The sequence below is a fragment of the Primulina huaijiensis genome, chromosome 12 (assembly GCF_012295235.1).
Source record: "Primulina huaijiensis isolate GDHJ02 chromosome 12, ASM1229523v2, whole genome shotgun sequence".
Classification (NCBI taxonomy): domain Eukaryota; kingdom Viridiplantae; phylum Streptophyta; class Magnoliopsida; order Lamiales; family Gesneriaceae; genus Primulina; species Primulina huaijiensis.
Window position 1 is genome coordinate 6,166,048 of NC_133317.1, and position 25,384 is coordinate 6,191,431.

At 32.2% G+C, this 25,384-nt stretch overlaps 3 protein-coding genes across 3 annotated transcripts; all 3 read right to left on the minus strand.

The window, feature by feature from the left end:
* Positions 1–5,915: 5,915 nt before the first annotated feature.
* Positions 5,916–9,421, minus strand: LOC140989917 (cyclin-D1-1-like). Its single transcript, XM_073459454.1, has 6 exons — positions 8,978–9,421; positions 8,590–8,676; positions 7,671–7,769; positions 7,383–7,584; positions 7,051–7,181; positions 5,916–6,975 (listed from the first exon to the last, which is right to left on the minus strand). The coding sequence occupies exons 1-6, from the start codon at positions 9,236–9,238 to the stop codon at positions 6,757–6,759; spliced, it is 999 nt and encodes a 332-aa protein (XP_073315555.1). The 5' UTR covers positions 9,239–9,421; the 3' UTR covers positions 5,916–6,756.
* Positions 9,422–21,878: 12,457 nt separating this feature from the next.
* Positions 21,879–22,958, minus strand: LOC140989364 (protein PLASTID REDOX INSENSITIVE 2, chloroplastic-like). Its single transcript, XM_073458565.1, has 3 exons — positions 22,624–22,958; positions 22,431–22,526; positions 21,879–22,204 (listed from the first exon to the last, which is right to left on the minus strand). Exons 1-3 carry the CDS (start codon positions 22,921–22,923, stop codon positions 22,022–22,024), a joined length of 579 nt encoding a protein of 192 aa, XP_073314666.1. The 5' UTR covers positions 22,924–22,958; the 3' UTR covers positions 21,879–22,021.
* A 1,042-nt stretch (positions 22,959–24,000) lies between these two features.
* LOC140990541 (snakin-2-like) lies at positions 24,001–24,855 on the minus strand. Its single transcript, XM_073460275.1, has 3 exons — positions 24,710–24,855; positions 24,540–24,594; positions 24,001–24,374 (listed from the first exon to the last, which is right to left on the minus strand). The coding sequence occupies exons 1-3, from the start codon at positions 24,767–24,769 to the stop codon at positions 24,190–24,192; spliced, it is 300 nt and encodes a 99-aa protein (XP_073316376.1). The 5' UTR covers positions 24,770–24,855; the 3' UTR covers positions 24,001–24,189.
* Positions 24,856–25,384: the final 529 nt, after the last annotated feature.

The window sequence follows — 25,384 nt, forward strand, 5'->3', positions numbered from 1 at the left end:
ACGTGAAAGTTTTTGCCATAAGATATCTCTCGTCGTCAAAATTTTCGACCCATCAATGATCTCAACGTGCTTAAATATTCAAATGTCAAACCATCGATTGATTAAAAGAAAAAAGTTAGTCTGGTTTAGCTGCTAAATGAGTTTACATGGTCCTGCAATTCGTTGAAATATAATGCCTTTTGGCATTACCAAGAAGGCAAAAAAAAAAATGATTTTGACAAGAAAAGTTGTATGACCAATTCAAATATATGCAAATACAAGAGATTATTAAAGTAAACTCTTTTGTGCACTATTCCAGTTACTTTCCAATTAGATACAAATAAAATAAGTATTCAAATTTTATGGTCCCAAGAAACCCAAAACTACAAGCTTGTTGTGGTCATGTGTTTGAATAGCGCAAATTTTCTTCCACCAATTTCATCTTTTTTAACTAGAAAAAACATTAGCAAATTTGATGTGAAATCACTAATTAATTCACGGTCACTACTACTATTTGATCACTTTGATTGATTGTCGTCGAGTTAAACTTTACTTATACAAATTGAAGAATTCGATCAGAACAAAAGGAGTCGCGTTGTTATTGGTTTGATCAACTCTTACTTTATACATTTTCTTTGCGGATAAAGTTGGTGAAAATTAGGCTGATATCAAATCTTGGTGTCAAAAGACAAACACCATTTCCATTTAAAATTATTAAGCTACTTTTCTCAATCTACTAATTAACCCTATACCCACTTACGATCGGGAAAAAAAAAACTAACAAGATTCCAATTTTCGGACTTAAAAATAAACCCCAAAAGTTTCTTCATCGCGAATATATATGTAAATATATAATTTTGATATGATGCCCACCAATCGTATTCACTTCCGTGTCCATTGTTGATGCGTTACTCACTTAGTGGATGCACAGTTTTGATATGTTTCATCATGTTCAATAGGTGATTGACACTTCAACTGTGGATGCAGACACATTTGATAGAAAACATATCAACATTGTGATATATATATATATATATGAAATTTATTTTTTTTTTTTAGTTGAAGAGAAAGAAATGAGATGTTGATGATTATAGGGATGACCCTTTTGTCTCTACTTATTGGAAAATAAATGGAGGTCCAGTTCAGGAAGCATCATATGCACAAAAGCAATAAAGAATATATAACATGAGACGCTCCCCTCCATATATATATATATATATATAACCAGAACAATCCCTCTTGCCCTTGCATGCCACTGTCGTTTTTCAGCTACTTTAGATGCTTCCCATTTGGAATCCAATGAAATTATTCTTTTGTTAGAAACATAATTAAAAAAAAAATTTCTCCTTTTTTATTTTATTCTTCTCATACAACCTATACATATTTAATAGTTTTGTGTATAATCCGCCACTTAAATTTATTACAAAATATTCACGTGCTCTTCTTGTATAAACATCCCGAGTTCATCAGTAAACACCAAAACATGGGGAAATAATCGTAACACTTATGCTATCAGATATCGCAAAGTCAGATCAACCTTCAAGACCTTCTAATTATATTATTCCGAAAACCGGACAACTAAACGATGAGGCAACCCCACGCTGTGCTCAACACAAAGAATAATTAAGATCAAAAGTTGAATTTTAGGATGGCCTTCACACGATAGGGTCTAGTAAAGTTGTGATTGTGGTAAAAGAGGAGAGTGACTTGAGCAAAGAACGCTCCCCGTATGCCCCTCCAAACCTTTAGCTTTTTATTCGGCGAGTCAAAAAAATTTTAAAGTATTTTTGGCTTCTAGGGGGAATTACTTTGGATTTTGTTTCAACAAGGCATTTTGTATATATTATTATATAAAAATTCACGAGTGTGGGATCGATGTACGAAATCTTTGTCGCCATCTTACAGTCCATGCTACTTTTTTTTTTTTTGGGCTTTTCATGTTGTAGAATCTTTTGTGTGCTTTGAAATTCGTATTTCTTGTTTATTGGAAATAGTAGAGGACAACAATTTCACACGTTGATCGATTGCTAACAAATTAGAAAATCGGAAAATATAATGTATAATTGGGAAGGATGTAGTAATAATATACACAAAAATTAGTATGATTTCTTTTAAAAGGTTACGAAATTAGGCTTAATTTTTTATACTCTTCTTTTTATATAAAAGAAATTCTTTTTTTTTTTGTTGGTAAAAGTATATTATTTCGTAGGAAGATTATAATATTTCTCGCTCCGAATTATTTTTGGAAAAAAATTAAATTTTTATTGAAGTATATATGGAATTTAAAGATTAATATTTGAGAGTGGAATATGTATATTATGAGACGGTCTTACGAATCTTTATCTGTGATACGGGTTAACTTTATCGATATTCACAATAAAAAGTAATACTCTTAGTATTAAAAGTAATACTTTTTCATAGATGACCCAAATAAGAAATCCGTCTCACAAAATACGATATGTCGTCTCACATAAGTTTTTGTCTTGAAAGTGAATGATTGATTGTGCGTGCCCACTTTTAATTTGTGTAGATAGATCCGTTTTTAATAATCTAGACAATGCAGTAAATGAAGGAAAGTCTTTATTCAAAATTTTCACCAATTTTTTCCTTTTTTTAAAAAAAAAGTGGTCACTTTATTTCTCTTTCAGTTTTGTCTTTGTCAAGATAATTACAATGTTCTAATAATGGATTGTCATTAATCAAGATAGCCTTAAGTGTCTATCCCTTTGCGTTTTAATTAACATTTAAAGCTTCAATTTGGTATAATCCGAGTCATGGTGGCGGCTATTTTATATAATTACGGCCTTCTCCTATAATTTATTTATTTATAAATAATACATTTCAAACATAAACATGTGTTCATTTGAATAAATACAATAATCTAAATATTTTTGTCTTTTTAACTGTTGTCGTAATAAATTTTTTTGTCGTTCATTTAGTAAAGGTTTTCAAGCTAAACAACACAAATCGAAAAAAATTATAGAGATTAAGAACGTCATTTAGAAGTGAATTCTTCGATATAATGTAAAATAAAAGCTAACATTAAAAGAAAAAATTTGAGATTTAAGGAGGATTGTGGCTCATTTTGTGGACGGCATATGATACTCTTTTGAGCAATATGGTGAGCAATGGTTCGAACAAAAATTAAATAAGATTGCTTTTAGATCGATGGATTTGAAATCTTAGTTCGTTTGGGTTCATTTGATATACAAAAATTTTAAATCATTTGTCATAAATTTTCAAATTCAAATCTTTACTTCAAAAACGTTCTTGAATATGAATACTTCAATCCACGTGTAACTAATTGGTCAAGTTAACCAAAAATGTAGATGTCCTTTTTAAGGAAATACGACTTGCAATAATTCAATACTTTTACTGAATTATTATAACTTGACAATAGTAATGTTAAAATCGAAATTTGAATCTGACTCAATCCCAAAAATTATCTCAAGAGGGAAAGATTGTCTAAGCTCATATATACAACTCTCATGTATTTTATCCAACCGATGTGGGACAACTAACACACCTCCTCACGCACAAGAATGAACATCTGGAGCGTGAAGTTTACAAATGATCCAACTATGGGCAGAACGGGTAATCCAACACATAACGGTGGAACTTGAGCTCTGATACCATGTTAAAATTGGAATTTGGACCTAACTCAAACTCAAAAGCTAGCTCAAGAGGAGAGGATTGTCAAATGTCATATATACAACTTTAAGATATTTTATCCAATCGATGTTGAACAACTAAGAGGAATGTAATGCATCATACAGTTGTAATTTAATCTTCTTAATCGAAAATGGAACTGAGAAGGATTTCTAACTGATGGAGATTATGTCTTGATTTATAGATTGGCAAAAACATAAGGGCTGTCACAGTAAAATCTTGTACAATCTCAAAAGGACTTGTCTATATCAGCCCGATTACCAAAATCTCCCCAACTTGTAATTCTGAATTATTATCAATTAAATGGTCCCCTTTAGATTTTTTTATTTTTTTTTTCAATTTTCGAAATTTCCCATGGTGGTAGATCGAGTGTGTTTCAAGGATTAGATAATTTATTTATTTGAACTTTTTGATTTATTTTTTTTAAAAAACAATTCGGACCACTAAATTACCCAGCTGTTGATCGATAAACAATATAACAAATTACTGGGGACAAATGAATGACAAATTCCTTAATAATTCGTCCTGAGTACACTTGGTTTTTGTAAGGATAGATTTAAAATACAGCATGGATTGGGAAAGTACTGTTTCAAATTGCATCACATGTTTCGCTTGACAGAGAGACAATACGTTATAAGGACACGAGCCATGTTATATTTGGTTTTAACTAATACAAAAACGACGAAAAACTCTTATGAATCAATTTCAATAGAAATATTTTCAACTCGACCCGATTTATTTAAAAATATAATTTTTTTATTTCAAAAATATTAATTTTAATTAGATATATGAATTAAGTAGATGTGTCTCATATATAGATACTTGAAATCGTCTTGCAAGTGACATTCTCTTTAACTAATCACAAGGTCAGAACATTATATGTTGGGGATTCTTGGCTTTTCTCCTAGGTGTATTTCAATTTTACTAATCATAATTTGTGGTTTATTACTGCACATACATTTTTTATTCTAGGGAATATAATCTTATAGCTAATTATAATACACTTTTTTTTATATCCTAATCTAGGGGTGAGGAAGACTCGAACTTAAGTCAATACATGAATAATTTCAGTGAGACCATTGGGCCAAGCTAATTATAATACACTGATGTTTATAACTCTATTTTTTTTATGTGTTCAAATCGTTGCCAATTAGAATCCACGGATATTTATGCATCTAATTTTATATACCACATGAATATTTAATATAGTGTAATGCAGTCATTTTTGAAGTTTACTTAGATTGAGGAACTTGAAATCGCGAATTTTAAATTCATGGTTCCAAACTTATATGATTTGTTTGATAAATTAAATTTAGGTAAGTTTTAAATCCAGTAGTCCACTGTCGTTTAATCTAAACACGTATACTAACATTAATTGTGATAAATTTCAAATAACACAAATATTGCTCTTTGGACTTTGGAACTACACACTGCAATTGCAAGCGAGAATACAAGTGACCAACATAAACTGGACCCATGGTTCAGAGGTTTTAGTGTATTGACAAACCAGACTGTACTAATTATGGAGGCTTAGAACGTTAGAAAATTAAAATTAAAATTAAAATTAAAATTTTTTCTTGATCGTGCCAGTTTGTCCCCACCAATCTCCTCTTGAAGATACGGGGAGAATATCGAAAGCTTTTCCCTTAGTAATTTATTTCGTTTTGAAAGATATAAATATATATTTAAAAAACTAAAAAGGGTATACGCAGATGTCTGAAAATAACAGGGAGATGACATGAACTGGGTCGGGTCACAAATGGGCCAATCCATTTATCATAGAGTCGGTCTTTTAATTGATTTATTAGTAGAGGGACCAACCCACCCTGTCCATTCACATGCAATGAAGCCATCGCTGCTCCTTGGTAAGATTTCCACCTCTTTCGTCTTTAAACTTTTTTTTCATACATAGAAATAAAACAAATGGCAAAGCTACAAAATCTTCATTGTCAATCACATGCAAACCAGGTCCCTGATAACTAGGACGACGGTCGGGGAGGGGGGGGGGGGATATTAAAGTAAATAAAAAATCTGTGTACATGGTAAATATGAAATTATTATATATATATATATATATTCATTCATACAAAGTCTGATTTTTATTGCATAAAAAATTAATTCAACACCCATAAACAAAATTTTAAGAAAAGGCCCCAAAGACCCTTTGTATAGTTAGGCCAAACTTTAAGCCATAAAATTAATAAAAAGAATGCCATGCACGTGTATCCGTCACACGTGCCTGCGATGATCACCCAGAGAAAAAAAAATTGAAGTCCAGTATATACGGTCAGGACAAGAAATAAAGGGGAAATTCCCGCCAAAAAAGCACAAATCCACACGTGTAGAACACACTCCTTGCGTGAACTTACACCACTCGAAAATTAAATTAAAAAAAAAAGATATCTATGTTCTCTCTGTCATCCCATGATCTGATCTTATCTTCTTTTCTCTTCACTTGGGGTATTTGCTGCAGATTTTAGTACAGTAATGGTAGGTTTGTGCACATAAATTTAATATAAACTCGAATCCGATATATATGCTGCATGTATCATCACTGATCTCATTGATTGAAGGAAGAAGTTTGACTTGTATTTCATCCACAGCTCAAATTTCAAAGTCCAATCTTTATATTTTTGACAGGCCCTCTTTGATTTTCACTGCCCCATTTTGGTCCCCACCCATGAAGCTCTTAATTCAATGACAATAATCAACACCACCTTTGAATTTTCCAGTCACTTCCCCACTCCATTCACTCCACGATTCCACTACACACATTAAACAATTCATTCCTCTTCTCGCTTTAATTTCTCACACCAGAATAATAATAACTATGTACCAAATCCCCTTCCCTTGGGAATCTGCGATCCCATCCATTGATGGCAAATGCCCACCAATAAAGGGTTTTTTTTAAAATAAAAATCTCCCAAAAATGTCCAGATTCTTGTACATACACACTATATAGCCACTATTAATCTACACCACCTCTAGTCAATTTCATTTCTCCACCCTCTGATAAAAAAATATTGAGGATTTTTTTTAGACAACCTTGGACCACCATTTTATTTAGTCGTTGGTTTTCTTTTTAATTTTAGACCCCTCCCGCGCTCCTTAATCAGAGCTCCCTTTGTGATCATCATCCACCCATGATGAATTATTTAATTTTCTCCTTTTGTGAGCCGAGGAGGAGGAAGATGTGGAAGATGACGAGTCGCTAGAGAAGTTACTCACCCGAGGCATGACTCGGAGTTGGGGGAGTACCTTTGGTTGCTTATTCGTCTTATTGGACATTATTTGTCTCATCAATTGGTAGCAACTCGTGATTTTTTCCTGCAAATTAAAATAATATTATTCTTTATGATAAAGTTGATCGTATTTTTTATCGTAAATAATATATTTTCGTACTTTTTGAAGTCCGTCACACCATGACTGAGCGTGTTGAACTGTGAATGAGGAAAATTTCGGCAGATCATTTGCTGCACAAAGCATTGTTGCTGCAGCGATGCAAGATGGTCTAAACTCGAGAAAGCTGGTCTCTGTCATATGTGGATTATATTTCACCGTATATATTTTTACTAAAAAATACAAATAATTCATTTAATAATATATTGGAGACGATACAAGATTTTAAATTTTATATTATTGAAGATTTATTTTTATTTTTTTTAAAAAATAAGTTAAAAGAACCCAATAATATTTAAAATTGTGCAAAGTAATTGAATTAATATATTTGGTACCTTGTATAGTAGAGATAATAATTTCTTTTGCCATTGATACAAGGAACCCGGTATAAGTTCCGGTTGGGTCAATTTTGAGGGCGAAAAAGCTGAGATAGCAAAAGGGAGAAATGGATCGAAGCCTCCATTCTAATACCCTCAGCACGAGGAGCTCCATCCTTTGAATATTTCTTGGTTCAAAAATAAACTTCGCACCTTCGACCTATGAAATGAGAATTAATTAAATTGTATTGAATCTTCACGTGACCCGTATTTAATACATGGGATCAACAATATTATTATAATTACCTGAAGATCCAAAAGAGAAGGAACCAGAGGTTCCTCCATTTTAGCTGCTAATGACAAACATGCAGTGGACAATAATTGCAATGGCCATCCATTCAATATCTGTTATTATTTTAATCAAGCCGTGTTGAAAAAATATGCATTAGTTTTATCATAAATAGAAACGAAAATTAAAAAGAATAAAATAAAGATTAGTCATAATTATCAGTAACAAAACAAACAAAAGAACAAAGGTGTTACCAATAATGATGCATATCGGAACACATTGCTAGATTATTAGAGACTAATAAAGACAAATAGACCACCATAACTTACACTTTTAGGGGATTTAATTAAGTTTTATAGTAATTAATTTTCGACAAGTTTTGCTTCACAAATTTTTAAATCCGTATTAATCCAAAAATGAAAATTTTCATTCATGTCCTAAATTCAACTTCATTGAACAAATTAAGCATTATGATAAGTATCAGAAATAGGGTTTTTAATAATTCAATTAATTAATGGAAAGTTTGCGTCTAACTAATAGCAAATGTAGCTGACATAATGGACAAAAGTCTCCATCTTACGCCATTAATCCATTGAAACACCTTTAATTATATGTATTCCGCGAGTGTGACACATTGTCTTCAATATCAAACCAAACAATATTACATTATTAAATGTTCATTAGTCGTGGGTTGCCGAATAAAATTATGGTATAATTAATTTGTTAATTTTGCATCTTGTCAACATAACTTCTTAATCCAACCATTAATTTGCAATTTTGTTAAATGTGAATTATCTTTTAAAAAAGAATTAATATTTGGTATATATCATTACAAAATTAATGCATCATATTTTGACTAATTGAGCTATACTTAAGAAAATATCACGAAAAATGATTATAAAATCCCTTAAGAATTGACGGTGACGGGAATCGTACCGGCAGCTGATGGGAGTAGAGAAAACGGTCAAAGTAGTTGACGGAGAGAAACGCCGTTAATGGCTGGAAACCGTTATAACGGTGCACCTGCACAACAAAATAACCCGTCAAATCCTCCCGAATACCAAAAACTGAACCTTCTGCTCTATTCTGCGCCGCTGATCACTGTTCCATCGCGGTGAGTGTTAGCATCACAGCACTCAGCTTAACTCGTTCATTAAATCCTTATGCCGATACGATAATCACGCAGATGACAATGAACAACGTTACCATTTGACAAATCAAAACCTTGAAAGCGAAGGCTAACTGAGCGCATGGTAGTGTTGAAAACCGGAAGTGCTTAAAAAATATCGATAATCATGAATCGCGACCTAGAAGAGGATTATACCTTGAGAATCCATGCAACGGATTCAGTTCTGACAGATGCATCGATCGATTGATGATTATCGATGTTCGTTCCGGTGAGATCTCTCTCGTCTTCTAGAAGTCCGGCGATTGATTCCTCGACGTCGGGAAACCGAGGTTGGATATCCGATGAGTATTCCGGAGAGTCATCTTCGCCGCCGGAGAATATGATATTTGAGTCCTCGCAGCAGAGAAGGTCGGAGAAGCAGTCGGAGCACTGAAGTGACATGGCGAATGAGACCATCGGTCATTCGTCATTCTGGTCTGATCATCTTTTACTGGGCTATGATTCGGAGGTCACCGGCGATTCGTCGGAATATACCACCAGGAAACGTGGGTTGCAGAGACTGCGGGTGGAGGGGACCGTAGTTTTTTGTTGTGTGTGTTCCGTTTAGATTCTGCGTACTCCACTGCTGCCTGATTGGTTTGGATGTATATAAATAGAGATACCTTGGCTATTGTTCAATTTTTTTTAAAATTTTGATTTCAGATTTTAAATTGTTTTGTATAAACATTTCTTAAACTTATATACATAGTTATAGATACAATTAATTAATACACGTATATCTCCTACCCCACCAATAAAAAATAAAAATTTTATGTAAAATTGTTAATTTTTTACACTGCTATGGACGAAGTCTACATGTGACATCCGTTTTATGAAATTGATCCATAAAATGATCTCATATGAGTTTTGTATTCAAATTTTTTTCATCGGAAATAGTTCTGATATGGTATCAATGTGTACTGTCACATCAGTATTCCAATTTAAAAATTATAGAAAGCACTTCTTGACTTCTAGCTAACTGGAAGTGCTTTGGATTATTTGTTAATTTCAACTTCTGCTTAACTTCTATGATTTCTAAACAAAAGCTAGAAATAATTTTGAGATTTTTTTTATTCTTCCGCTTTTTTATTACCAGAATTTTTTTATACATATTATATATAAATTTTGTCATTTTTATGGATCTTATATATTTTTTCAAGCATTCATGTTATAAAAAACAAATTAGTTTTGATATAATATTTGTAATGTAATAATAGTTATATAAACATATCGTTAATGATGTGAATATCAAATTTTAGATAATTAAAATAGATCAATTTTATATAGTTTAAAGATATGGTTGTCATTTAACTAAAAATAAAGCTTGGAAGCAATTATTCTCCAAAAAATTTAACTTGTATTAACTTTAGAGAGTGGGTCTCATGTGAGACCGTCTCACGGATCTTAATCTGTGAGACGGGTCAACCCTACCCATATTCACAATAAAAAGTAATACTCTTAGCATAAAAAGTAATACTTTTTCATGGATGACCCAAATAAGAGATCTGTCTCATAAATACGAGCCGTGAGACCGTCTCACACAAGTTTTTTCCAACTTTAGATTTCTGTTTCCAAATATTTCCTACCTTAGCTTCTCAAAAACTTTAAAATAATCTCTAAAATAATCAGTTAAAAATAAACATAAGCTATCCAAAACACTCCCTTAATCCTCAAAAACATTTCCAAATAAAGAAATTTGATGACCCAGAAAAAAAAAAACGAATTTTTATTTTACGGAAGTCTCGTGGAGATTTGAAATTACATATATAATGTGAACAATATTGTAATGTCTTTATAATAAGAAAGTTGTTAATTTCACGCTCTAGGGACGGACCATGGTACGTGGTTCAATGTTAAAGGTCGACATTTATTCGTTTGCCATTTTTTACCTTGACCTACGGACTCAGACATTTCCATATCCTTCAAAACCCATTTCTTCTGTGTGGCCAAGAAGTTAATGATAAAATTCTTGAGGATGTTGAGATTTTTATGTCCGTAAAATGTGACATCAAGTAATAAATAAAAAATTATTGTGATAGTAAATCAGAGTAGGTCTATTGTGAGACGTTTCAACCATGCTCATACTTAAAATAAAAAATAATATTTTTCGCATAAAAAATAATATTTTTTCATATGTGACCCAAATAGAATATTCGTCTAACAAAATTAAACCATGAGACCGTCACACATGAGTTTTTTGTGCACATATTATAGAATAAAACTAATCTACCTCATCTTAATTAAGCCCAGAAAAAAGTTTAACCGACTCCAAGACCTACAATTTTAAAGTTATATTATGGTAAACTTTTGTGTACTAAATTCTTATTTAAATGGATTCAGACACGTTCTTTCTTTTTCCAGTGAGATTTTATCAAAGTTTTAATTTATCTGACATTTTTTACTTTCGTGAGATGCTGTCCAAGCTTCATGTCAGCATCCGGGAACAAGGCTCCGACATCCTGAGGTATTAATCAAAGTTCAAGAACCAAGTTAAGCCATGCAGTTTCATGTTGTGCATATATTACAGAAACCGCCCTAAGGTTATACGGAACATTGAGTTCGATGTCCGGGATGTTGGTTTTCTTAAACTAAGTTTTGCCACACAAAAGCTTCATCACTTGGGTGTCGGAAATTGTACGTATCGGACGTCGTCCGACGATGTATTTCGCCTCTAAATAGCCCTAAATTGGTGCATTTCAAACCATCCATCTCTCTTTTTTCATTCTTGGTATCTTGGGGATTGCTAGATATGGTTATTTGCATTGTTTCACTGATATATATGTGTGCATTTGATTGTATGTTCCCACTGATTCAATAATCAATTTATATTTGCCATAATCATTCGATAAAGACAGCGGACATTATGATAATTGCTGATTACCTAGGAATTAGTACACATTCAATAGCTATAAATATAACTTTTGATCTTTTTTCTTTAGGTCCTTCGTGTCCCAAATTTGAAAACATTCCCATTCTTAAATGTTGTTTGTGCTATTACAAAACCAAAGAACTTAAGGTTTTCATTAAAATTCTTAAAGCAAACAAAAGTAACTATTTTAAATTATTATCCATAATCAATTAATTAAATTAATTAAGTTCTCAAACTTCTTTAAAATAAACATAGATTGCCCTTTATCTGTAAGTTGAATATATCCAAATTTCATTTTTAAACATAGATTGCCCTACTATATTTGTTTTCTTGGCAAATTTAATTATTTTTTCAACATGATATTAATATGACATCATTGCAGTATTTACGTACAGCTGACATACCTATATAATATCACATCGACACTCGAAATGAAAAACGACTAAAATTGTAAATAAATTAGAAGATGCAGAACTAAAACTCTAATTTGATAACATACATGACTAAAAAATAAAATTTCCTCGATATTAACTAATGTGTTATGCTAGAAGATTTATTCTTTATCTAGTCATATTATAAAGATAGAGAAAGTGTGTGTGTGTATATACACTACATAAGCTTCAATANACATTTGACAATATATGAGTCGTACAAAAATCTTATGAGATCCATATATTTTGTATTATATATTACACCCTAATATTTCTCCAAGCCTAGCTTCTATTTGACCATATTAACAAACAAAATCTTGAGGCAAATATGATGATTACATGCATGTGTGTGTGTATCTTTATCTTTACTAGTAAAAATTTTATAATTTTTTTTAAAAAAAAAAGAGAAAAAAGTTTGGAATTTATATAAAAACGAATATTTTGAACACCAAGTTTACTTTATTCTGAGTGGAATAAGAAGATAAATTAATTAATAGTTTTGGAAATAAAATACTTGGACGGATGTGAAGAATACATATATAAAATAAATTGCAAATTATTTTGAGTAAAATTTAAAATTATTTTATTCATAAAACAGAGTACATTTAACATAAAACAAAGTGTAAATAACGTCAATTATAACTTTATTGTCTTATCACTGACCGATTAATCGATAATACTAATAGATAAATTTTTTTTTTATCCATTATACTCATATAATTCGTATTTTGGCACCCTCCCAAATATAATTATTTATATATATTTTACTCATAATTTCTATCTCTTAAATATTAAACAATTTTTTTATGACGCGAGACGTGCAGTCACTACCTTGTGGTGTTCATTGGATAAATCATCAAACTAACACAATAACTTGTAAACCACTTCAGTGAGATAAACCAATTTTGCCAAACATTGTGTAAAAAGCTTGTGTAAGAAAATATTGATAAGGAGAATCGAATTTTTGACTATTGATCAAATGTCTACTTACTCTATCAACTCAAATAACGTTGAGTGATTAAATCTCAAATACTAAATTCTTGAATGCATTCGTAATGGAGCCCTTCCAACCACCAACTCCGAGTTGAAATTACAGTCATACACTGAAAATGTAGTGAAGCCCCATACATTTATTATCAGTAACAAATTGGCATGGTTCAATAGAATCTTCATTTTTTTTTTTTTTTATGTTTGAATCTTGATTTTTTTTTAAATATATTTTTGAAATATATTACGGCCTACCTCATAAATCTCATCGAAATCAATTATTGTTTAGGATATCTGAAACAAGGAAACTGCTCCCTCGGGTGGGACATCATGGAATTAATGTATTTATCAATTATGCGCTGTCTTCACAATTCCAATGGTTACATATATGTAACCCATTTCATTAATACCATGGGTGGGTCGACTGCTAACATATGCTTGTCATGTCAATTAAACAGGGGTGGACGTCGGCTACCTGAAATTGTTGGACGTCCGGGATTTTCTTTTCTTCCATCTTCAATAAAATGATTATATATTTTTTTAAAATAAAAAATGTTCGGGTAATATTTGTCGATTTATCTTTTTTATTTCTTTTTTTAGTAAAATTTCTTTACTTATTAATTATATAAAAATTTGAAATTTTTAAATAATAAAATGATATCGATAGGCCAAATCAGATTGAGCATTGTGGACGATTATACCGGATCGGATAGATTTCTTCTTGGGCACACTAGAGATTAGGTGGAGAGTACCCTTGCTGAATAGTATGTACACTTTAAAGAGCAAAGAACATTTGTGGGGCGTCGTGAGGTTTTCTGATGTGACCACTCTGACGATCCAGTTAAACGTTTGTTTGTAAATATAATACATAAAATGTATATCGAGTGCTTATGGAAATAGTAAGTGAAATTGAATGCTTTACCATTAATAAAATCTGGGTATTTATATAGATATAAATAATGATGATATTGTTTTCATTACTCAGTTGCTACTTATGACAATATGAATGTAAGGGACAGATTTTCAAACCTTTTTAATTAAACATTGGATTTTCAAACCTTTTAAATTAAACATTGTAAGGAAATTTTTAAGAGCATGAGATTTTGATTCTTGTATCAAATAAGATAAACATATTGGAGAATATTTGTTTGGAAATCTTTATTGCCAAGTCATTAATTTCTACACTAAGGCAAGCATTTTTTCGAAATATTCTAAGGATTATGGCAAGATTGAGAGATACTATACAAGGAATTAAGGCATGATATTGCAAAAATTCGAATTCCACTATACTTTTGCCTAAATATGGTGCGCTTGAATATTGAATGATATGCAACTTGAGTTAGAAGAATGGAAGAAAATCCTCCCCTCCCTTATACCATATTTTCGAGCCAACCTAGGGTAAAAGATTAGGAAATAAAGAGCTCAAATTGGTAGAAAAATCATCAGACATGGAAGGGGATGATTGGAGTCAAATAATTGTAAGATTTGGTGACGAAATGGAAAGAAAATTGTGTGATTTTGATACCAATCGAGCAAGATTTGGCTGCCACATTAAGCCTCCTCCCCTCACCTATAAATATGCCATCATCCCCACTCCTCAACACACGCTACAATTCGAGACCTATAGCTGAAAGTTTCAAAATTTCCAGCTGCCTGTCCTAGCCGAAACTTTGCTAAAAAATCGTCCAAAGTTAGCCTAGATCGTGAGCCGAAGTGCTGCCCGAACAAGGAGCAAGAAGCAATCCAATCCACGAACCCGTGCACCACGTTTTTAGCATTCAAAAACCTAAGTAAGTGGACTTGTTTTAAAGTTAAATTTTCGGATTATGCATATGTTCGTTTTCGAAAATTCGGTAGAGTACAAATTTTTTTTCTACTCCTTTCTTGTGTTGGTTGTCATATGGTTTTAGGCACTGCGAGGATTCGACTGTATATGGGTGCGAATCTCAATATGATATGTTTATGGCCCTTACACGGTGGGATTATAATAATTATATGATCTCGCTCCCTTAGAAGAGTAAAAATTAGGGACTGGTATCAGTAAACTATAGAAAATAGAGGAATCTCAGTGCCTGATCAATGTTATGCATGTGAAACGAGTCTTGTTGTATATGAATTGTGCTTCGAAATTTTATGCATGTTGTTATATTGTGTTCGATTCGGTCCACACTTGCTGAGTATTTCCCAAAATACTCACGCCCTTGCTTTCCCCTTCCCAGATAAATCCGATGAACAGGTTGAGGAAGAAGAGTCCGAACAATTTTGGGGCTAGTGATTCGCGCGACCAGTAGTAGTTAGATATTTCGAATCTTTTGTTTATTTATTTGTAAAACGCTTTCGCATTATTATTTCATCTGGTTGTTAAAACAATGGGTTTCCTTTGGAATTTAAGAAATAAACTGGTTTTCGGTTTATACTATACTACGAGGCTTGTTGTTCCTCGATTGTGTGGTTGTTAAACAACGTCGGTGTTAACCCTGAGTTTCAGAGCGTGACAAGGAATGCCCGTATTTTTTCAGTTCCGGGGATGGTACCCGAGCTGGCTCTTATCCCGACTTTGAGTTATAGGATTTATCTGGGTTCCCAACCCTCCTAGTCCAAGTTATAGGATGACCCGTTCGATTAAAGATTTTAAAATATTGTGTAATTGAAAATAAAATTTTACTTAGATGAGTCTTCAAATACTCTCTTCCATATATATACATATATATAGACATACACACACACACATATATATATGAATTAGATAGACTCATAATATATTTTTTATTCCAAAAATATTAGTTTTTAATAATAAACATGAATTGGATAGACTCATAATATATTATATAAATATAAAAGTATGAAACACTCTCATAAAAACCTACTCATATGAACATGAGTTTTACAGAGTCAAAGCCTTGGCGAATTTTTCTTGGGCTGAATTTATTACATTACATTAAATAAATGACAGTAAATGCACATGCCTCCGCTTGACTTAAGACCAAAAAACAGCTTGCGTTCTCAATTAAAGGAGTGTTATATATTGATTTCGAGTTATGCCAAAAAAAAATTAAATAAAAAATCATATATTAATTTAGAAATATTTCCATTCAGAAGTTGGGATCATGTTGTACGCTCACCTTTTTCATTGGATCTACCCATGAATTCACATGAGATTCGTTATAACATCGATATCTCAAATTTAAAACGAGATCTCAAATTTTCTTAAATAAAAAAACATTAATAGATTATTAGATTCCCAATAATTTACAAATTTTAAATCTGTGTTTTATTTTAAAAAGGAAAATTAAGTAAGAAATTTTTTTATTAAAAAATCGATTAGAGTTAATAACATACTTCCCGCTCCCGTAACTAATTTGAGATCTCATACCCTACGACGAGGCCCATCAAGATTAAGCCCTATCCAGATTTTGGTTCACTGACTCATCCCGACCCAAATATTTTCCTATAAATATCAGGTTTGAGAGTCTAACTATTCATTCACTATATTGACTTTTAGCAGCACTCTTAGCTGGTATCTCATTATATACCCAGTCTCTGACTTGAGCGTTAGAGGGGCTACGTCCGGACACCCTCTCGGTCCCTTTCTAACGGTCTCCTTTGTGATTTCAAGTTTATATTAAATTCGAGATCTGCACTCGGATTAATATCACCTACTGAAATCGAACCTTAAATTTTCAATGAGTATCAAGTTGATTATTTAAGGAAAAAGTGAGATGCAATTCCAAGTTGGAATTATTTAAGGAAATAATTTTAGTCAACGTCCTAGTGAGAGGCATAGTTGTTTTGCGCATCCTATGGATGAGATCCAGGGTTGTGTTGGATGTGGGATGATTGATGAACATACATATACATTATTCATACATATTTATTATTAGATAAGTATTACGGATTTTTATTTGTGAGACGGGTCAATTTTGCTCAAATTTACGATAAAAATTAATATTTTTAACATAAAAATAATATTTATTTTATCGTTGATCCGAGTAAAAGATACGTTGAAAAAGTGTAACAGTCAAAATGGAACATTAATTTTTTACCCTTCTTGTATCGATTTTTCAAACAATTTTAATTAGTAAAATTAGAGACATTTTAGGATGTTAACATAAAAAACCAAAAATAGTTTTAATGGGACCTTGTTCCATTATAATACATCAAAAATGTATACATACACAATTTTGCGTGTATGTATATTTATATGTATTGTGCCATCTTTTTCCTAGGGCTGTCGATCAAACTAATAGGCCCCGTGTGTTTCGTCCCATAGCAGGCAAAATATTTGTTTTCATATGTAATGCAAACTAAATTAGAATATTATTTTTATTACTGATTATTTTGCCCATTTTATTAAAATAATTTCCCCGTCGTAATTTGTTTAACCCCTAAATCACACGCCAAGATTGTTTGTTACTTTAAGTATAATATATAACCTGCAAGTGTAGAATTATTAATTTACTTGGGTCGTAGTCGAACCATTTATTTCCTTCGACGTGATTGGGCAGTGGAGTATTAAAAATTAACATTGATTTTTCTAGGATTATGAAATTTTCACTTCTCAAATTAGTATATATTACACAATTTTTCTACTTAATATAACTAACAAAAAATGATATTTTTACAGCGAAAAATAATACTTTGAACATAAAACGTAATGCTTTTCACGTGTCGTATCGGGTCGAAGATATGTCTCATAATATTAACTCGTGAAAAGGCTTCTTATGATTTTTTTGAATTATTCATATGACTGATGTCATAATAAGTTGTGATTTACAAATTTTTGTTACAAAATTATCATTCTTATTCTATCTCGTGTATTTATAAAGTTAATTACTAATCAATTCGTAGTTAGCTTAAGAAAATAATCATTCCAATGATCATATCGAAATATTGATAATTGTTATTTACACTCCATTTTAATCATAAGTTTTATATATGAAGTGGAGTGTATGCAACACTGCAAATAAAAATTCTCTGTGTTATATTTATCATTAATATTAAAGGTGAAAGGTATTTATTTACAAAATAAAAAGCCTTCGAAACTCAAAAGATATGCTAATGTGAATTAACTTTAAAACCCCTTAATTATAAAAAAAAATGCCAGTTTGTCGTTTAATTTGAACCATGATTAGCGTGCAATAATAATTAATATTTTATTACTTAATAAAATTGTATATTTACGTTTTCTGCCAAAGGTCAATAGACAAGAAACAACTCTTTTAAAATTCATGTATTTTTCTTAAACTGCATAGACACGGGTCGTATTTTGTGAGATAGATATCTTATTTGGGTCATTCATGAAAAAGTATTACTTTTTATGCTAAGAGTATTATTTTTTATTGTGAATATCGGTAGGATTGACTTGTCTCACAGATAAAAATTCGTAAGACCGTCTCACAAGACACTTACTCAACCACATATTAAGATATCCACGTTTAATGCAGATTAGTTTCTCAAAATTATACCAAACAAATTAATTAATTTATTATTATTATTATTACTACTCATATGTTAGGCAGCTGAATTTCAATTTTCTGTTCGGGCACAAAGTTGTCGTAACTCTCAGACTCTTCCTAAAGTGTCAATTGATTAATTAATATTAATTTTACCTTATAAGCTATATGTGTATCTATATGCTTGTTTTCTTCCTATTAAAATTCTGGATAGATGATAAGTCCATTATTAAATTTTTGAGCTATTTTGATTTTTGATTTTCAAAAAAATCAAAATTACGTATTGATAATGTAAGTTGGTTCTTTGTTAATTTTAGTCCGAATGCCGACGTAATGTTTAAAATGCTAGCATTTCCGATAGCACGACAATATTTTCCATTAGTCTCTCAATTTTTATACTCATCACACCCAACATTTAACATAAACTAAGCTTGTTAGCACTTATATCAATTTTTTTTTTCTAATAATTAATATAAAATCGAATGTTATTATATGTAGTAGTTTTGAGAGAATATAAACACAGTATTTAATTTATTGGGTGGTGACATGAAAACAAATACAAATGGAGGAGAGTGTTTCATGGCACAAAGTCTACAGTGTTCCTAACATTGAAAACGACCATCATTGAATGTATATATTTTTTCAAAAACATAATGACCACACCATATTAATTATTATATAATTCTTGATTAAACAATAGAAAATGACATTAATTTGAAAGTCAATTTGATTAAAGACCCCCAATTTGTCAAATCTAATTGAAAGATCATGATAAAGCGATCCAAAAGATAAAGGAACTGCTACTTCGTAAAAAGGGATTTGATCAATTGTATCTTTGTATAATCTTGAATCCACATAAATAAATAATCAAGAGTTTTTTTTTAGAAAAAATATTTTACAACGCTACTATTCAATTTGGTGGGTATTGGATAAACCTCTAGGCTAACGCAATAACATGTTAATCACGCTAATCTGATATGTTTTTTATGCTTCCCAAAATACCCCTATATAGATAATAATCGTCAATATTTGGATTTTTTCCCCAATTTTCTAAAATATTTATTTAACCTGATTGATTATTTTAAAAATTTTAAAAACATAAATATGTGAAATACATTTAAATTGTAATATTATGAGAAAAAAACATATAAAAAAGATTTATACCAACATATTACGATTATTACGTGTAAAAAATCGCTGAATAAAAAAACCTGCGCTCCACGACAAATTGGGCCTATTGGGTAATGGAATATTAGACAGATATGCCTAAAGATTTAATATGAAAGCCCATTAACAAATATATAATTCCAAGCCCAATTGAAGCTCCCCCGGCCTCCACACCCTGCAAAGCAAAGCGGCCAGCCTACCCCTTCCTCCACGCCTACATCAAACACTAGATTGGCAATAGCTTTGCTGTTCATTGAAGCTGCATCGATATTTTACCGGTATTATCATTCATTCTGCCTCGAAGTATAGATGATCACTCATTTGGGTTCTGATTTACCGGTAGTCTTTACTTGTATTCTGTTGATTCTGTGTTTTCTGCTGATTTTTACGGTGTTGTCTGATGCTTGTATTGTTTTTTTTTTTTTTTATAATGGGTGTTATAATCATTTCGAAGTTATTTCTACTTTATTGTTGGAATGAGGTATATCAAAATAATTGCTTGGATTCAAGGAACTGTTGACTTCATGTAATGCTGAAAGTGCCCTTTATGCTTTCCTTTTTTATTTTTTCTGTCTGAATTTGGCGGAGGAGTGACTAAAGGAGAAAAATTCATATAGTCGATGAAGAGGTTGGGGGTTTGTGGATAAAAATTGTCGAAATGAGTGAAAAGATTCATTGCTAAAGTGGGTATATCCTGAATGGCATTATGGATTGAGAAATTTTAGAATCCTTCAGACANCTCCCTACTAAAATCCATCAGATTGGCTTAAACTATAATGCAAACTCAAAAGCCTGTCAGATGTCTTGTTTGTTCAACCATCTCTTGTGAATCGGATTTTCCAGATGTAACGGAATAATACAATTAATCTCATATATTTCACTTGTTTCCTTACCAATTATATGACAAAATTAATATAATGGTATGTAATTCATGTGAACTAACAAACTGACTAGCCTAGCCTCTTTTATATTATTTTCGTGGCAGATATGTGATCCACCTGTTAGTGTGTACAAAGACTACTCCATGCCCAAGGACACACAGAAGTATCTTCTCTCTTGTTGGCTTAAAAATGGTGTTTGTTCCATCAGAGCTTCCGATCTTACTCAAGATCTTTTTGGCACCCTTGTGCATTGCCCTCCTCAGGTTAGATGATCTGCACGTATTTGTGATAAATTTGATTTAGATTAACTTATCTAGTTATCGTGTAATCGTTCATCTACCAAAAGGTGTGAAAATGGTTCTAGCATTTGGTTGAAGGGTGATTATTTTGATTCTGGGTCCTATTTGGTTTTATGATCCATATAGTGTTGGGTCTTCTTTAAAAAAGTCGTATTCTTTTCCTGAAACTGAAGGTGGATTCAGTAATAACAAATTCAATTCTCGTAAAAAATTTCAATAATTACATTGTGAGACAAGCCCACAAACTTTTACATGCCATGCAATCTGGATGTGTATAGCAGCAATAATTTCTCTGATTTAGTAACAAAGGAATTTTGTTGAGTTAGAAGAACCTATTTTTCATGGCAGCTTTCTTCTTCAAGAGGTGACACATCTAGCGAACCTGTGACAGAGAAGAGGCCACAGGAAGCTTTGTGGTTGGATTATGGGGTGAGTTTTGATATTTTCTGATTCAATTTTTGGTCTATTAACTAAATTTCTGCAACATAGTTTCTGATATACTACAAAATAATTTATGGTGTAACGAGATGTAAAATATGAAGACTGCCTCCTTAACTTTTATGAACAGTACATTCCGTTGATGAGAAAATGAGTGAAAAAACGTGAGTATGCCAAAAGTGAATATTTGCAACAAAATGAACTACGACAAGAGCCCTCATCAATGAAATGGCTCCTGGCACGAATGATAAAGAGAAATTGACAGGGAAGTTGAGTCAGGGGATTGATGTTCTATAAAACATCTTTACATTTTATGAAGTTCTGCGATCTTATTCTGTGTTTTTGTTATTGACCCTGTGCCATTTGCTCTATCCGTTTTTGAAGAGTCAATATAAACGTACAAAAATTTCTAACTGTTTATGTTCACTATCGTTTAGCAAATGGGCATGTTTATTAGCGGCATATCATATATTTCAGGAGGTTGCTGGATCTGAACCACGTTGAGCGATTTTGGCTATGGTCTCACATTGGCGATTGAATCTTGAATGTTTTACCAATAAATACGAATAGAATCGAAAGGGCAGAAAAAACTCAACTCACTCTTGAGAGGAATTCAAGAAGCTCTCACAGAAAGAATTGCGCACCATCCATCTAAGGCATTATACAAACATGCTATCATGTAGTCCACTCTTTCCAATCCTTGTCGACGTGATCTTGAGCCCATTTTACAGCTGCTCGAGCGGCCTGAGGTCCTCCAGGTAAACCTCTCTCATTTAGAGTGTCGGCCATGTCGATAAATGGAATCACCAGTAGAGTTCCTGGACCACCGTATTCCGTGTGCAAGAAATCACTGAAGATCTGTTAAAAAATCTGGGGGGTTTAGTAACCTAACATTTGTACGAATATGCACATTGAGGAGGAAGTGTCTAAATGCACGAAACCAGTTTGGCAGCGTCTAAAAATTTATTGTCTATAATTTCAGCATTTTTGCAAACATCATGTCTACACATTCAGCCAACAAGGAGAAAAAGTATAAAAATCCATGAAAACACAGGAAAAATGGGTATAAAAAAAAAAGAAGTACCTGAGTACAGATTCCGACAACTTCGTCCACTGAATCCCCAAACATATCTTTCTTGGACAGCTTCTTAGCCAAATGAGTCCTGAACTTCTCAGTCTCCTGATACCAAAACACATCATTTATAAGCAAACTAAAACAGTCATTTCAAGCTCAAGTCCATCGAGCTACGGGTTGAGAGTAGGAAGAAAATCTATACAGAATCAGCAAATTCTGGGATGGGGTCTGGGAGCTTGTACTCCTTCTCGGCCCGGCAAATGAAGTTGTCACTCATTTTGACACAAGCTGAAGAAGAATGAAGATGAAGGAGAGGAGTTTTGGGTGTACTTAGAAAAGAGGAAAGAATATTTGAAGACAATAATTTCGAAGCAGGAGAATTGTAGAGGATTGATGTTGCAGCAGATATGGAGGAAGCCATGTCTTTGAGTCGCAGTTTCAGTGATCTATTTTTGTGAAGCTTTTGAGAAAGGGGCTTAATTTTCTTTGGGATTAAGCCCATGTAACTTTGGGTTCTGGCCCATTAATAATTTCGATTAATGAAATTTATTATCTTATGTTCTGCATTCACGTAAATATTCTGAATCAATTATATATTATATTATATAAGAGATAAAGGTTTAAAGAAGCCAAATCCCTCCATTTTCTAGCATTGCTCCCCATAGCCTCACTTTTCTTCCTCTCCATCACCTCTTTCAAGCAAAACAAAACCTCTGTCGGCAGAAGAATGTAGCAGACAAACAGACAAAGATATTAATGAGACAGTTGTATTCATTTGACAAATGAAATTTCTTTAGGATGACGCGGTTTTCCTACGCGGGTTCACACATCTAAATTCGACTATAAATAGGTGCCTCATGCGTGACGTGTGCAAAATTTACGTAACCCGTTACATAAGCCGAGAAACATAAGCATGAGTCCTCCAAAATTAGTCCGATCAAAAATATCTCAACAACCGTCCATCTAGACAGCGGAATTTGTTGTGGTTTGCTTATTATTGATTTTTGGCATGTTAAGTATTTATGTTTTTGAGAAAATATAATGTTAAACAATTTTACGGATTAATTATGTGAAACTCCAATTCATGAAAAAATTAATATTTTATATACTAAAAATATTATTTTTCACTTTAAATATGAATTGAGTTTATCTGTCTAACAGAAAAAAACTCATGAGAACATCTCACAAAAAACTTAATTTTTTATACATATATAAGGTATTATTCTTTAAATGAAGTATTTTTATTTTATTGGATAAGAAACAAATAAATCATACAGTATATATTAAAATATCCCAAACTCTAATTAAAATTTTTAGGTTTATTTAAATCCACTCTAGTTTATAGTCAATAATGCACTTTTCCTGTAGCCTTTTAGGAGTGTTTTCATAATCGCAATCGGGCCTCTTAATAGTAGCTCGATAAAATATCCTTGGACTTGTCTCAACAATAAATATTGGGCTTTGAAAGAATACTTAGTTGGGCCTTGAACATTTGGATTCCCTACCAACTCAAAATAGTACGTGACCCGGTCAAAGTATCGGGTTTGTTGGACCGGGTCGGACCGATTGAATGTTGATATTAAAAGGTAAAAGGAATTCATAATCACTAATATATGAACAAAATTAGAACACGGAGACTTGGAAGTAGAACCAAACAAAGTTTTCAGGACTGATTCCAACATAGGGAAAATAACTACTTTATATTGTAATATAAAATTCCGAAAAGTAAACATGGGAAATCATAGGTTATTTATTTAATAATCGACAATTAAGGACATTTGGTTTTGTTTCCATGTGTAGTCATATCGGTGTAGCAAGTTCCACACAATTCCCTGTTGCCGGAGGTTCCCGGCGGCACACATTTGCAGCGGGCACAGCAAGTGCCGCAAGCCCTTGTGCACAGATTGGGCCTCGAGTGTAAGCTGCACCTCGCCTCACATAATCCTCCACAATCTGCAAAGTTTTGAAGAATGCTTTGGGAGAAATATTCAAGTACTTTTTGAAAATATTTATACATGAAGTTTGATTTATGTTCTTTTCTCACATACTTTTAATATCCCACTAAAAACACGCTGGATTTACGAAGGGAAAAATGCAAAAATATGAACAAAAACATACCTATATACGGTAAAAGCCTTCTATTAACAGCACCTTTCACTTCTTCAATTCCAACCTTTGACAATCAAAATTCCAGGGCAAACATGATAAACGCACAAAACTCGACAACAAAAGCAACAAGAACAAACAAACCAAGAGACCATAAATGCGGGAATAATTACATTGGTTACCTGAGACAGAAAGAAGATTAAAAGGGCAGCTAGAATTATCTTACGAGAAGAAGAAGCCATTAATTATTATTACTCTTTTTTGTTACTAATTTGCAAAATTGGATAATTTTCTTCTTTCGAGTGCTTGATGGATTTATAGGAGTATATTTTGCGGGGGTGCTGGAACGAGGTACTCTGTGTCTCTCTTGTCCATTTTTGCGTCATCATTTCTAATTAGGCCCCACTTCTGTTAATCGGCCAAAGCAGTCCCATCATCCTTTGTTTTTCCCCAAAAAAAAAATTAAGGGCCTGTTCCCTTCGAGTAATCCAACTAAATATTCAAATTTATTTTGAAATATTATATTTATATATTTTGTTCTCAAAGAAAAGAATTATGTTGAATTCAATTTATGGTTTAATCGGTATAGTCATTAGGAAATATTGATTCAAAGATTGGTAGTAAGTCGACCTGCAGTGTCCCTGGACGTACCGGCAAAAATTGTACTAAGTTTGCAGATAATCTCGGAGGAATACAGCCATATTCCAGTTGGATTATCCACATTCATTTATTTTTTGTTTCAATCAATGGGTGTGGGCGTGTGGCCTGTAAACACAAGATTTTTAAAAATTATCCCAGATCCCAATGTTTTAGATCGATGTTACGGGTTTCCTGATACTAAATTCTAATCTAAATTT